Raw genomic sequence first — 14,234 nt, forward strand, 5'->3', positions numbered from 1 at the left:
CAGCCATTTTATTGGCAACAGAAAATTCGAAAATCCTTAACAGCCCTCGTATGTACCTACAATTATTCGTGGTGAAAAAAATATTAAAAAACTTGGATCAAAAAATTCAAAGATTTGAATTTGTCGAATGCAAGCTGTAGCAGTAAAAGATAACTATAAGATCATTGTTAATTGGTAAAAAACAATGTTTTATAATTTTGATCATTGTAAAATCATATTTACAGACTTGACAGCTGCCAGCATGCCACCGATGTGTCTGGGAAGTTTCTTTTTTTACTCGCACGGTGTCTCTACTGTCGGGATTATAACGCCCTCTATTGTTCCTGCACGGTGCCTATTGTAGTAGGCTTTTACAAGCACTTTTGAATCGTCATTTAACAACTATTTTAAGCGAAGCTACCACGGGTTCGGATTGGGATTATTAATTTAATAATCAAACAGTTTTAAATTAATAAAATAATCATATACCGCTGACATATAACCGAATTTCGGTTCTTCTCGGTAGAACCTGGGCACGCACAGAAGCTTAAATATGAAAAAAGCTGAGAAGCGGCAATTGGAATAAGCGCAATGAATTTTAAGTGATCATCATTGACTACAAATATTGGTACCACGATTTATATCATCAATGCGGCACTAACTTCTGGAACGAAGATGTTATGTCCCTTATGCCTGTAGTGGCACTAGATAAGTCAAAAAGTACCAAAATGATACTAATTGTAGCCCATATCTAACCAGAAGCATTTACACAACGCCTTCCCAACAAGTTAATAAATTAATGTTTATTATTATATTGGTTATATATTGAACTTTAATTTTATTCGTTGAAAGCTGAATATTATTTTGCAGGGAATAGGGATGTTATGGAGCTGCATAAACGTACCCATCGGATATCCGAAATAAAACTATATGTCTGCAATGTCAGGTATAATTTATTTGGAAATAAATAAATAAAGATGGAACTCATAATTTTTCATCCGTAAAAAAATCAGAAATAATATATTATTATCCATAATATCCCCCATATTGTGATAATCATGGCAACATTCCTTTTTTATAATAATACTTTAGGAAAAAAAATATTACTATACACTTGGACATGTTTTCATGCATTATAATTTGATTCTAAGAAATAAATTAAAAATGTACTAAGCGTAACCTACCAAAATATACCAAAAGGTATCATACATAAATCTTAATTAAGCCGTGCAGATACGGACCTGGTATCCACCGTAAAATAACGTTTCCTTTGTAAATGAACGTTTGTATCGTACATTTGCAATATTAATATAAAGTCTTTAAGAAATTAAAACATCTAATAATCTGTTTATTGACATTAATTTATAACACATTGAAATGGACTCAGTGAAGTATACATTTTTTATCTGCTCTCTGATTTGGTATGCTCATGTTTTAATTATCTGTGCACTGTATGAAAAACATGGCCGATTTGATTTGTAATGTCGATGTCGGTGAAACTGAAGCGTTATTTTACTAAAGATTTTTGTTATTTAGTTGTTTTATTTATAATATTATAAAAATAAGTTACATGTTTTATCAGTGGTAGTTGTTATCTTTTACTTTATATGACTCAATAATTTGAAGTGTACGCGTGTTACGTTATAAATTGTTAAGAGTTGATGAGTTTCTGATTATTTGCCACTCGGGTAGGAGGTGCGATGTCTTTTCCACCTCGCCCGCCTATGGTGCCATACGGAATTGCACCCGGTGTGGTCACTATGCCAATGGCAACTCACGTAAGTTTACAACTATTAAATAACTGCTTAACCTAAGTTCGTACTTTTTACGTTAGAGTTTTATAAAAATAAGGAGGCAGACAAGCAGCGGGTGTGAACTGCCGCACTAAGTGGTCTTCAAGCATTGATAATGTAAGACATTGTGTTTGTATCAGTTGACAATTAGAACATTGACATTGTCAGTGGGATGATTCTGCTAGCCAGGAACTTGCTTTGTACATTATAATTCACATTTGTAATTGGAATAATGCCATCTAAGAGAGCTCTGTTCCAAAAATTTATAGAATGAAATAGTGATGTTTATAACACTCACCAGTGTTATAAACATACAGCAACCTGTTACATCGAGTGGTGTGCCTGACTATCCTGATAGATATCAGGTTTTATAATAGCAAGTATTAAATAGTGAAACGCTAATTGAACTGTTTTCTATCATACACAAGGGACGCTACCTTTTAGAGTCTATTATTAAAAAAAAAATATGCATACCATTTTGTAGATTATAAACTCGAACTTGTGTTAGCACCCCTGAACTTTCATAAGGTCAGATGAAAATCTGTTACATGTGTATCCAACACTCTCGTCTGAGTAGCAAGGTGTATCGAGCTCCTTATCTACAACCAATGTTAAGCAAAGAGAGAGCTGTAGATCAGCAGCAGTATGATGTTTACATTTTGTTACTTTTATATCATTAAACTATTATAATAATAGACTGTAGAAGCTGTAAGAAGTATAATTATGTTGTTCCGCCTCAAGCAGTATCCCTTATTGTTATGTTCTGGCTTGGGCCGAGAGACAGTGAGCCAGTGTAACTACAGACACAAGGAACATTATAGATTTGACTTGGTTCCTAAGGTTGGTGGTGTATTCATAATGTATAGGAATGCCTAATATTTACATGTTTAGTTAATATGTATAGTTGTTTATAAAATATTCCTAAGAGATTTCTCTTAAATTCAATTCTGATTATTTTATTTAATTTTATTTAAATTTAACATTACAAGTTGATACTTGAGACGGATAGCATTTGGGTTAAAATTCAATGTCTATATTTGTGATATTCATAGTCAGTTTGGCTGCAGGTAATGGTCGGAGCGTACGGAGCCGGCGGCGCGGTGGCGGGCGGCGGGCGCTCGGCGCTGCTGCCCGCGCCCGCGCCGCCCGCGCCCGGCGCCAAGCCGCCGCGCGCCAGCCAGCCGCGCCCCGCCAACGGCGCCAAGGACGACGGGCCGCCCGTCACCGTCTTCATAGGTAGGCCGCTCGCCGCCGGCTGCGGGAACACTACTTATGAATTGAGTATTGTTTGCAATCTTCAATTCCAAAATTACGTTACGTTGCGTTAAGCTTGTATATAAACATTATCTTTTACGTTAGCTCTCATCAATGCTACACCGGCAACAGTTAGTGTGTTTAAGTCACTCATATCAACACACTTCTGCGCTAAGCGGTAGCTCTAACCATCGGCGGCTTCTCGCAGGCAATATCTCGAGCCGCGCGCCGGACGCCATGATCCGCGCCGTGCTCGGCGCGTGCGGCGCCGTGGTGTCGTGGAAGCGCGTCAGCACCTTCGGCTTCTGCGAGTTCGCCGGCCCCGAGGCTGCGCTGCGCTGCGTGCGGCTGCTGCACGAGCGCCCGCTGGCCGACAAGAAGCTGCTGGCGCGCACCGACGGCAAGATGCAGGCGCTCGTCGACACCTACAAGAGTGAGTGTTCGCGCCGCGCGGCCCGGCCGAGCGTGGCCGAGCGTGGCCGAGCGTGGCCGAGTGCGGCCGAGTGCGAGCGAGCGCGACTGAGCGTGTGTGTGTGTGTGCAGCGGAGCAGCGCTCGCGGCTGGGCGAGCAGGCGCCGGGCACGGAGGGCGAGGGCTGGCTGGACGCCACGCAGCGCGCGCTGGACGAGGCGGCCGAGCGCCGGCTGGTGCAGCTGTATCGCGACTACCAGGACGACATCAACAACTACGAGCTGCTACAAAAGGGTGAGGCCCGGCTCGCTGCCGAGGACGATCCTGGTCACGCTGGCCGGCTCTATAAGGAAGCGTCTTTCGTTGCAGAGGAGGCGATCTCTAAGACGGCCCGCGTGCTGGAGGAAGCCGACATATCGGAGGAGAAGCGCGACGTCATCCACCGGGAAATCGGCAAGTTCCGCGAGAGTATGAAGGTAACGCCATTCCCTGGACGTCGTTCCTCGTCCGATGTTCGATTCCTTCCCCGTCCCCCTCACCGGTCCTCACCCCCTCCCCCGCTCACGGTTCACGCGCGACGCACGGTCCCCGCCCGCCCGCGTAGATAGAGATGGGAGTTCTCGGACAGGATCCTTTTTTGTTACACAGTAAAAGAAAACGAAAAGATTAGAAGCATCTGACTGCTCTTAAAGTTCTAGATCCAATTTAACCACAGAAGTATTCGTTTGTCGATCGCCACCCATCGAGCGACTCGGTAGAGGGCGGGTCGGGGCGGGGCTAGGGTCGCGCGGTGTCGCGGGGGGCGAGGTGCTAAGGCTCGCTTTGCGGTAGGTGCGGCCGGCGGCGGGCGCGCACGCGGCGGGTGAGTCACGCCCCCGCCTCCCCGCGCGGCCTCGTCGCACGCGCTCGCTCTCTCGCTCCCTCGCTCTCTCGCTCTCTCGCGCACTCGCGCACTCGCGGACCCGAGCCGAGCGTGCGACGAGGCCGCGCGCGTGTCGGAGGCGACGGAGGCTATTTATTATTTTCTATCGATTGTATGTATATTTAAATACAAAGTATGATTATTTTTCATCTATAACATTATTTTATTACTTTTATACATTCATTTCATGTAGCCAGCATTCACATCTTACCCTCTAATATGTCTAACCGCTTTGTCACTGAACGTTTTAATTCGAGTCGCAGTCGGTGAGATCGCTACCGTTCGCATTTCGTTGCAGTGAAATATCATTCAGGAGCTTTCGACTAAAACGTTCAGTGTCCCGGCACTCGCGCGCTTGTCGATCTGTCATTATATACACACACACACACACACACGACCTAGTCTGGATTTTCATATCGTTTTCAGTCTACCATTCAACGTCGGTACACTAGGCACACGATATATATATCTAACGAACATTTCTATTATTTTGTAACTCGGCCGACGCTCGATCGAAACCTCTCGCCGTCCGTCCCGACGCGTCGGAGCCCTAAGCAATAGCTGTCGCGGGGCGGCGGGGGTTTCGACCGAGGGCAGGCGGCGCCCGGCCGCCGGCGCCGGACGGAGCAGCGCAGCCCGGACGCCGCGGCGCCGGACTCGCGTAAGTCTAGCCCACGCCGCCGGCGCACCGCGCAGGTGTGGCCGGCGCGCTGGCCGCGACTTCACTTTATAGCATTTAGATCTGATCTCTTCCAGTAACGGATTCTGTGCGATTCCCGTACAGTAACGTTCGCTCCGCCGCTCGAGGCTCGCTCGAGCCGCTGTAGCGAGGAGGGCAATACGTAACCGTATTCGGAATCGTGGTAGATTCCCTCGGGTGAGCTACGAATTGAATGTTCGATTTCGAAGTGGAGCGTTAGTTTGCCATGATTATTCATTTGAGTCGAGGGACTTTGTAAGGGTGGTTGTAAATGTCGCGCCCGGCCTTGCGCAGGAGGAGGCTGACGTGGTGGTGCGCCGCAAGCGAGACCCCAAGGACGACAAGCCGGACCGCGATAAGGACAAGGACAAGGACAAGGACCGCGACAAGGAGCGCGACCGCGACAGGGAGCGCGACCGGGACCGCGACCGCGAGCGCGACCGCGACCGCGAGCGGGAGCGGGAGCGGGAGCGCGAGCGGGAGCGCGGGGAGCGGGAGAGGGGGGAGCGCGAGAGGGAGCGAGAACGAGAGAGGGAGCGCGAGAGAGATCGCGACAGAGACAAAGATGGTAGAACGCGACGCAGGAGCCACTCCAGGTAGTCTCAACGGATAAATGAACTTTAATTTAAAGTGTAATGTTTTTTAAAAATAATATATTTTCCAGGAGCAAGGATCGACGCGAGGAGCGAGAGAAGGAGCGGGAGCGGGAACGAGAAGAACGCGATCGAGAGCGGGAGCGGGAGCGAGAGAGGGAGCGGGAGAGGGAGAGGGAGCGTGAGAGGGAGAGGTGACCGTATTGAATTTCCAAAAAGATTAATAATTACTTTCTCAATTTTACATCGTACATTTTCAAAATCTGCAGGGAGCTCCGTGAGCGAGAGAGGGAACGTGAAGCGCGCGAGAGAGAGCGAGAAAGGGAGAGGTGAGTGTTGTTATCCGTCAGTACTCTCGTGCATATTCCCCGTTCCACCCTCCAAACCACAAAATCAAAATCAAAATATACTTTATTCAAGTGGGCTTATTCAAGCACTTGAATCGTCATATAACAATTAAGTGAAGCTACCACCGGTTCGGAAAGTAGATTCTACCGAGAAGAACCGGCAAGAAACTCAGTAGTTACTCTTTTTCAACATTTAAAAAAAAGTACAGTCCTGTTAGTTAATACAATTTTTTAAATTAATATATCCTGCGTTGAAGTCAACATGTATTAATTCCACGCTTTTTTATCATCTACAAAATCTTGTATCGTGTAATTCGCCTTTTTTACCAATGTATTTTTTATAAACGATTTGAATTTACGAGACGGCAAAGTTAAAAATGTCCGCGGAATTTTATTATAGAAATGGATACCTTGCCCCAAAAAAGATTTATTGACTTTGCGGAGTCGGAAACTTGGCGTTATAAGCTTTTCCTTACTTCTAGTGCATATACAATGATTATCACTGATTTTATCAAAGTGATCAATGTTACTGTGGAATATACATGATATTGTTGTAAATATATTGCGACGCAAAAGTGAGTATTTCTACTCTGTTAAAAACATCCCGAAGAGTCTCTAGCTCCAAGATTATAAATAAACCGGATTGCTCTCTTTTGTAAAACAAAGACAGATTAAATATCTGCAGCGTTACCCCAAAGTAATATGCCATATGACATAAAACTGTGAAAATAACCAAAATAAACTAAATGAACGGTATCAATATCAGTTAGTTGTCTAACTTTTCTAACTGCGTATGCTGCGGAGCTAAGTCTTCCTGTTAGGGACGACAAATGGGGACTCCACTGAAGTCCGGAATACAATTCTATTCCCAAGAACACCGTAGTATCGGCTACATCAAGCAAGCCACCGCTTAAATATATATTATAATTTTGCTTTCTAACATTGCGTAGGGTAAAAACACATTTTTTGTTTTTTGAGTATTCAAAACCAAATTATTTACTTTAAACTAATCTTGTATCTGTGATAAGGCACCGTTCACATCGTCATAGTCAGTTTTTTTTCCTGTCAACCTTAAAAATCAGTGAAGTGTCGTTAGCAAACAATACTATATCACAAATACTTTTAACAAAGAAAGGATGGTCATTTATATATACTAGAAATAGAAAGGGACCCAAAATTGAACCTTGTGGAACTCCCATTTTAACGTAGATCCAGTAGACTTTATTCCATTAATGAAAACTTGCTGAATTCTTTGACTTAAGTATGAAGCAATGAGATCAAGAGCCCTACCTTTAACGCCGTAATATTTGAACTTATAAAGAAGCGTCTCGTGTTCTACACAATCAAATGCTTTAGATAAATCACAGAATACTCCAATAGCATTCTGTGATTTCTCCCAAGAATCGTAAATATGCTTAAGAAGCGCAATTCCCGCATCAGTTGTTGATCGACCTCTTGTAAAACCAAATTGCTCACTATGAAAAATGGTATTTGTACCAAAATGGATAAGAAGTTGATTTAAAATATTTTTTCGAAAATTTTACTTAAAGATGGGAGTATTGAAATAGGCCTGTAATTACTGGGATCGCTCCTATTTCCATTCTTAAAAAGTGGTAAAAGACTTTACTACAATTTAACAAGTCAGGAAATGAACCCGTGTCCAAACTCTTGTTAAAAATTACTGCTATATACGGAGCAATATCGTGTATGATGTAACACCATGAACATTACACATTATACAGATATGTATGTGTGTCTAGAAGAGATATAAACGAATTAGTGTTTTTCTTAAAAAACAAAGACGGCTAATATGAGTGAGAGGGTTCATGTTATGACACCTAAAACTTTGTGACACCTGAGGCCGCGCGGGCGGCACGCCAGCCGAGTCAGTAAAGTCATGTTTATCAAACACGATTTCATCAACCAAAGTTTGGGAAGGGGTGTTTCGATACAGCATTAATAATTTGCCATTCTATATTTTTAAAATGTTCTTTATAAATATTCGCTATCTTTGCGTAGGTAACTCGCTAATCAAAGACCCAATACTGCAAGCGTTCGTTGCAATTTAAGTGCGATTCTTATCGCCGTCCATAAACTGTGGAGTTATTATTATACAACGGAGTTTTATAGTTTTACCGCTGCAACGCAGTGCACGCTATTGCGTTACATACCTCGTTAACCTACGAATATTATAGTAACTGGTAACATTAAATCTAATTCAGAATATATTTCTTTACTAGTGACGGTTCACTGTATAAACTTACAAGTGCTTTTTTTATAGTGTAATAAATTGATGAATTGTGTTTTTTTTACGCGTTCGTACTACGTTACGTAATTTCATAGGTTTCATATAAAAGTAGCGTGGATTGATGTAAGCGTTCATTCGAATATTTAAACAATTTGTCGAAATGCGCTTCGCACAAAGCGAGCTATCGAACTAAACCATAACGATGTGCGGCGCGCTCGCGGCCGTGCGCCCGCACGCGCACGCACACCCGCACCCGCACCCGCACGCGCACGCGCACGTGCATCTGCACCTGCACCCGTACATCCGCACGCGCCACGAGATCCGGGCCGCATTGCGCGCCGCCAGCCGCGGGTACTGAGCCAGAGTCACTAGAGTAGACATTATACGACCTTAAGTAATCGAGTTCCAACTATAAGTCATCCACATTTGAAAAAAAAATAAGTTTTTTAAATTTTCAGGACCAATCTTTATGTACTGGTATAATTATTTTGTGCCTAAAAACTGAAACCTACAAAAGGGCTAGTTGTGCTTTTTGTAATCCCTCATGTATATATTAATGATAATTTTCTCATTTCTATTAAAGAGAACGAGAAAGAGAACGTGAACGCGACCGGGAACGTTCACGGGAACGGGAACGAGATAGAGACAGGGAGCGAGAGAGGGAGCGAGAGCGGGACAGAGACAGAGAACGCGAGAGGTCACGTGGTCGCACTGAGTCAGATGCGCGGAAGGAGAAGGAGATCGAGGAGGAGGCCAGAGATAAGAAGAGGCTTGAAAAGAAGGCCAGGGAAAAGGAGGCGGCGTACCAGGAGCGGTGAGAGTCGCTATGCAAGTCAAGTCTCGACCTTCGAGGAAAGTAATGCATTTATTTCATCGCGAACGTCGTCTCTCAGGTTGCGGAACTGGGAGAGTCGCGAGCGACGCAAGGCGAAGGAGTACGAGCGCGAGCGAGAGCGAGAGCGCTGCCGGGAGGAGGAGCGCGAGCGAGAGGCCAAGCGCCTCAAGCAGTTCCTCGAGGACTACGACGACGAGCGAGACGACCACAAGTACTACAAGTGAGTGTCGCCGCCGCCCCCCGCGCCCCCCGCGCCCCCGCCGCCCCGCACTCACCGGTCGCCGTCCGCCGTCCGCAGGGGCAAGGAGCTGCAGCGGCGGCTGGGCGCGCGCGTGCGCGAGGCCGAGGGCGACGCCCGCGAGCGCGCGCGCGAGCAGGAGGAGCTGGAGCAGCTGCGCCGCAGCATCTTCGGCGCGCGCGCGGCCGACGACCCCGGCGCGCACGCCGACTACGAGCGCGCGCGCCGCGAGCGCGACGAGCTGTACCGCCCGCGCCTGCTCGTCGACGCCACGCTGCAGCGCGACCAGCAGCGCGAGCGCGAGCTGCAGCGCGCGCGCCAGCGCGAGGACGCGCGCCGCGAGGTGCGCCCCGCCGCCCGCCCGCCCGCCGCCCGCCCTCTCGCTCACTCGCGCTCACCCCTCTCGCTCTGCTCGCAGGCTCGCGAGCGGCTGGCTCGCGAACGCGAGCGATACTTGCGCGCTCAGGCGTCGCGCGAGCTCCCCACCGAGGCCGAGCCCATCGACTCGGACGACAGGTGACCGACGCTCTCCAGAGCGTTTGCTACGTTTGGCTCGTTCATTTCGAGTTTTTAAAAACTCTAAAATGTACTCGAAATGTAATGATTGTATGCATGTTTGTAAATGACGATGACGTTAAATGACGATGTTTCTATTTTGAAAATGGATAAGATCCCAGAATCTATAAATTAATTCTCTGCTTCTAGATGTAATTGCAATTATTGCATTCAATATATTACTGTCTAACATTTTCCGATCGATTCGATCTTCAAGTTTCATATACTAATGCAAATGTTTCGTCACAGCGGCGGCGCCGACACGGCCGGCATGGACGGCGACGAGCTCGGGTCTGCGTCCGCCGAGGCGGAGGCGGAAGCGGAGGCGGAGTCGGGCGGCGGGTCGCTGACGCCGCCGGCGCCCGACGCGGCCGAGGCGCCGGCGCGGCGCCGCCACCGCCGCCATCGGCGCCGCGCGCCCGACACGCCGCCGCGCCCGCCCGCGCTCGCGAGTGGCGCCCGCACGCCGCCGCCCGCCGGCCGCGCCTTCGCGCCGGGCCTGCCGGACTCCGCCCTGTTCCAGAGCGACGGCGGCAGCACGCCGCCGCGGCCGCCGTCGGACGAGCGCTACCACGTAAGTGCCGCGCGCGCCCCGCGGCGCCGCAGTATGTGTGTGCCTACAGTGCGTGTGTGTGTGTGCAGGTGCCGGAGGGCGCCAGCGCCGGCAGCTCCCCCATCAGCATCAGCTTCCGCACGCGACACAGCCCGTCGCGCAGCAGCCCCGCCGACGGACACAGAGGTACCGCCCAGTACACAAACTGCTTTAATGCTATACGCTCTAGTTTGTCTAACGCAGAGGTATAAACTCCTACCTCCCTTCTTCGCCCTTGCTCTTATATGGTAGCTTCCAATATATTGACAATAGTTTAGTTACATACAAGCCGAATGCTCCTTTTAACGATAATTTGCTAAACCATTTTCAACGCATTCGACCCGCACGTAACGCCAGTACGTTGGTCGGCATATAAACTATATAACTACACTCGGGTTTGTCCGCAGCAGAGCGTCGCGTGCACGCAGCGTTCGTAGACGACGACGAGCCCACGCGTGAGTATTGATTTCTCTCCTTTATTATATTTGTTTATAGACTTTATACTTTATCTGCACTCGGAAACTTAATGAAAGGGTATTAGTACTTATTAAGGTTAATCTAATTACCTTATATGACTTCTTACCAAAAATATTTCAGGTAAAGACAAAAAAGAAAAAGAAAAGAAGAAAAGTGAGAGCAGCGATCGAGGCGAGAAAGGCGAGAAGAGCGAAAAGGGGGATAAAGAGAAGGAGAAGGGCGAGAAGGACAGCAAGTGCGCTGAGGAGAAGCGGAAGCACATCAAGAGCCTCATCGATAAGATCCCCACGCAGAAGGAGCAACTGTTCCAGTACCAGCTCGACACCGACCAGGTACGCACAGCGAAGTCCGTGACGGTTTGTTGACTCACTTCGAACGACAGTGCCGTTTAGAGCTCCTCAACAACAACAGCCTGTAAATTCCCACTGCTGGGCTAAAGGCCTCCTCTCCCTTTGAGGAGAAGGTTTGGAACATATTCCACCACGCTGTTCCAATGCGGGCTGGTGGAATACACATGTGGCAGAATTTCTATGAAATTTGTCACATGCAGGTTTCCTCACGATGTTTTCCTTCACCGCCAAGTACGAGATGAATTATATAGACAAATTAAGCACATGAATCAGCGGTGCTTGCCTGGGTTTGAACCCGCAATCATCGATTAAGATGCACGCGTTCTAACCACTGGGCCATCTCGACGCTCCTCAAGCGATCCCCAATGAGCGTGTAGCCTTACAACGCGAGGGAAGCGAGACTGTATCGCGCGTCCGCTGTTCCAGATCGACAACACGCTGATGGAGAAGAAGATCCGGCCGTGGATCAACAAGAAGATCATCGAGTACATCGGCGAGCCCGAGCCCACGCTCGTCGACTTCATCTGCAGCAAAGTGCTGGCCGGCTCCGCGCCGCAGGGCATCCTCGACGACGTGCAGATGGTGAGCGGGACGCGGGGCGGGGCGCGGGCGGGACGCGGGCGGGGCGCGGCACGCGGGACGGGACGCGGGGCGCGCAGGGTTGCCAGATTGGGCGATTTATCGCCATTTGGGCTACCTAATATGAAAAATCGCTTGTCGCCCAAATGGGCTACATGAGATTTTATTTTGACGATTTTACCAAATATTTTGAGTGGCGAAATTTATAACTATTGTCAAACAGATGATCAGTCGATAAGGAAGCAAGTTACGTTTGTTACGCAAAAAACAATAAAACATAATTTAGATATTCACGATTTCACACAAAGTTTTTTGAACAATTATTATTGACAAAATAAAAAGTTCGTTCGAAATTTTAACAAAATCCGATCGAATTCACGTCGATTTTGGGCTACTCTGCATTATCGTATGAGGCAGCGATGAGCTCCTCCCCACCCTGGGTTCTGGCGACTACCAAACGCAGACGTCTGGCAACCCTCGCGGGGCTCACGGGCGCTCTGTTGCAGGTGCTGGACGAGGAGGCAGAGGTGTTCGTGGTGAAGATGTGGCGCCTGCTCATATACGAGCTGGAGGCCAAGCGCGCCGGCCTGCACAAGTAGCGCGCTCGCAGTCGACGACGATAATATTTCTCGAGATATATTTTTATTTTTTGTAAGCAATAAATATCATTTTGTACCGACAACTTTCATTATAAAACTATAAATTGTAAAAAAAAAAAACACACTTTTCACGGATTTCTTTCTGTTCCGAGTTCATTGTTTTCATTAATTCGGTGTTTTGTAATTTCGAGTACCCCACGATTATTTTCATAATGATAGTTCAGTCGGATGTCGATGAGTGTGACGTACTTACTATTTTATACTAAGCTCGATACGATTTAAATATCGATAAAAAATCAGCATTAATGTTCGATAAAGACAATGTACAGTTAAAATATTTTATAAAGAATTGTATTTGTAATTCCGACACGCAGTGTTCCTATATTCATAGTGACTCGACGTCTCCACGTCGACGATGTTCCAGGAGAGTCGGACCGAGTTCCAAACCACTACAGCCTCAATACTTGAAATAGTTTCTGTGTTCAAATAATTATTGTGTTTGTCCAACGACGCCTGTAACCGATTCCACTGGGACCTGACCGGTGGCTGGGAGCCGTGACGTACGCAGATGTTGATCTCCGACGCCCTCCGGCGGCGAGGTACAACAATGTAGATCGCATGTAAAAAAATGTATATGTGCCAACAGCCGTGATCATTGGTAGAAAGAAAAGAAGAAAATAAATCCCCCATTATTTTTACAACGTTCCAAACGCTCGGCGTCGTCGGGCCTTATTTGTAATATTTTAATTGTAATCCTAAGCTCCCGATGCGAGTCGACAGTTTTCTACGCGCGAAGTGTAAGGTTATATTGTACAATAAATGCAACAAATAATAAATAGCTCCCGACCCGATCGCTGCGTCAAGTGCTTCGAGTTCAAATTGCTACGTAAACAATGATCAAATTGTTGTAATTGATAGCTATCACTAATGATGACTTCCACGAGTAAAAGCTGCAAAGTCAGTATTTTGAATTTGGAATGAAATGTTATGTTAAATGCCAAGTTAAATTCGTATGTAAATTAATATTCGTGTCATTTTTTTATTTTGTAAAATGTATAAATAAACTACTTTATTTTTCTCCCTGAACTGACGAGTTAACTCTTTAGCTAAATATGAGTACTTTGCTATACTGTAGCAGAATTATGAAACTGATTTTGTATCACGAAATCATAGGTATGCTTTTGGATTGTTTACGTTTTGTATAAACTGGAACAAGAGTAACAGTCGAAGAGAGTTCGCGCTGTGGTAAGGCAGGAGATAAAAGTTGAATTGAACTTGTTAATACGACACACGGAGGTAGTTACGACTTTGTACATACTATGTGATACTGCAGCGTTGCTGTTGCACGCTACCCAATGCGCAACTTGTTTTGTAAATTATTACGATGTAATACAACGGTGTGTGCGTGTGTGAGTGAGCGGATGTATGCGTGTGTGCCAGGGCGTGTTGAGTCGTAACGATTACGAGGTAATACTGTAGCGAGTAATATAATATTGTCAATATATGTTGTTTTATTTCACACCATCTTATATATTAACAGCGTAGGCCTACTTTGTCATGGTCTTATTTTGAAAAGCTTCAACCCTAGGTGATCAGAAAAATAATAAAAAGGGTACTTGACTGTAATTTACTAAATTGTTACCATTTATTTAAAAAATAATCTTGAACTATCTTGAAGTTTCCACCTAAAGGAGTAAAAAATATACATAGATTATAGATAGGAAAAACTTGTCAGCTGGTTACAGATAGCTGTATAAAAAAA

The 14,234-nt window shown here is 46.3% G+C and overlaps 1 protein-coding gene across 2 annotated transcripts; it reads left to right on the forward strand.

Annotated features, from left to right (window-relative positions):
- Window positions 1–1,416: 1,416 nt before the first annotated feature.
- Window positions 1,417–13,974, forward strand: LOC124540695 (RNA-binding protein 25). Of its 2 annotated transcripts, none has more exons than XM_047118367.1 (18): window positions 1,417–1,757; window positions 2,840–3,008; window positions 3,235–3,459; window positions 3,570–3,731; window positions 3,807–3,913; window positions 5,354–5,655; window positions 5,724–5,846; window positions 5,922–5,981; window positions 8,831–9,061; window positions 9,141–9,302; window positions 9,381–9,663; window positions 9,739–9,836; window positions 10,125–10,449; window positions 10,518–10,614; window positions 10,875–10,922; window positions 11,065–11,276; window positions 11,721–11,876; window positions 12,380–13,974. In XM_047118367.1, the coding sequence occupies exons 1-18, from the start codon at window positions 1,680–1,682 to the stop codon at window positions 12,470–12,472; spliced, it is 2,931 nt and encodes a 976-aa protein (XP_046974323.1). In that variant the 5' UTR covers window positions 1,417–1,679; the 3' UTR covers window positions 12,473–13,974. The 2 variants fall into 2 exon arrangements, with proteins under 2 accessions (XP_046974323.1, XP_046974325.1); XM_047118369.1 differs by having other exon boundaries at window positions 10,878–10,922.
- The last annotated feature ends 260 nt before the right edge of the window (window positions 13,975–14,234 follow it).

Source organism: Vanessa cardui, chromosome 26, assembly GCF_905220365.1.
Source record: "Vanessa cardui chromosome 26, ilVanCard2.1, whole genome shotgun sequence".
Taxonomy (NCBI): Eukaryota; Metazoa; Arthropoda; class Insecta; order Lepidoptera; family Nymphalidae; genus Vanessa; species Vanessa cardui.

Bases quoted from the DNA above. Each gene is read 5' to 3' on its own strand.
- LOC124540695 (XM_047118367.1), top strand. From the start codon at position 1,680: ATGTCTTTTCCACCTCGCCCGCCTATGGTGCCATACGGAATTGCACCC. The intron at 3,914-5,353 runs GTAACGCCATTC...GGCCTTGCGCAG, and splicing joins AGTTCCGCGAGAGTATGAAG to GAGGAGGCTGACGTGGTGGT. The intron at 10,615-10,874 runs GTACCGCCCAGT...GTTTGTCCGCAG, and splicing joins CCCCGCCGACGGACACAGAG to CAGAGCGTCGCGTGCACGCA.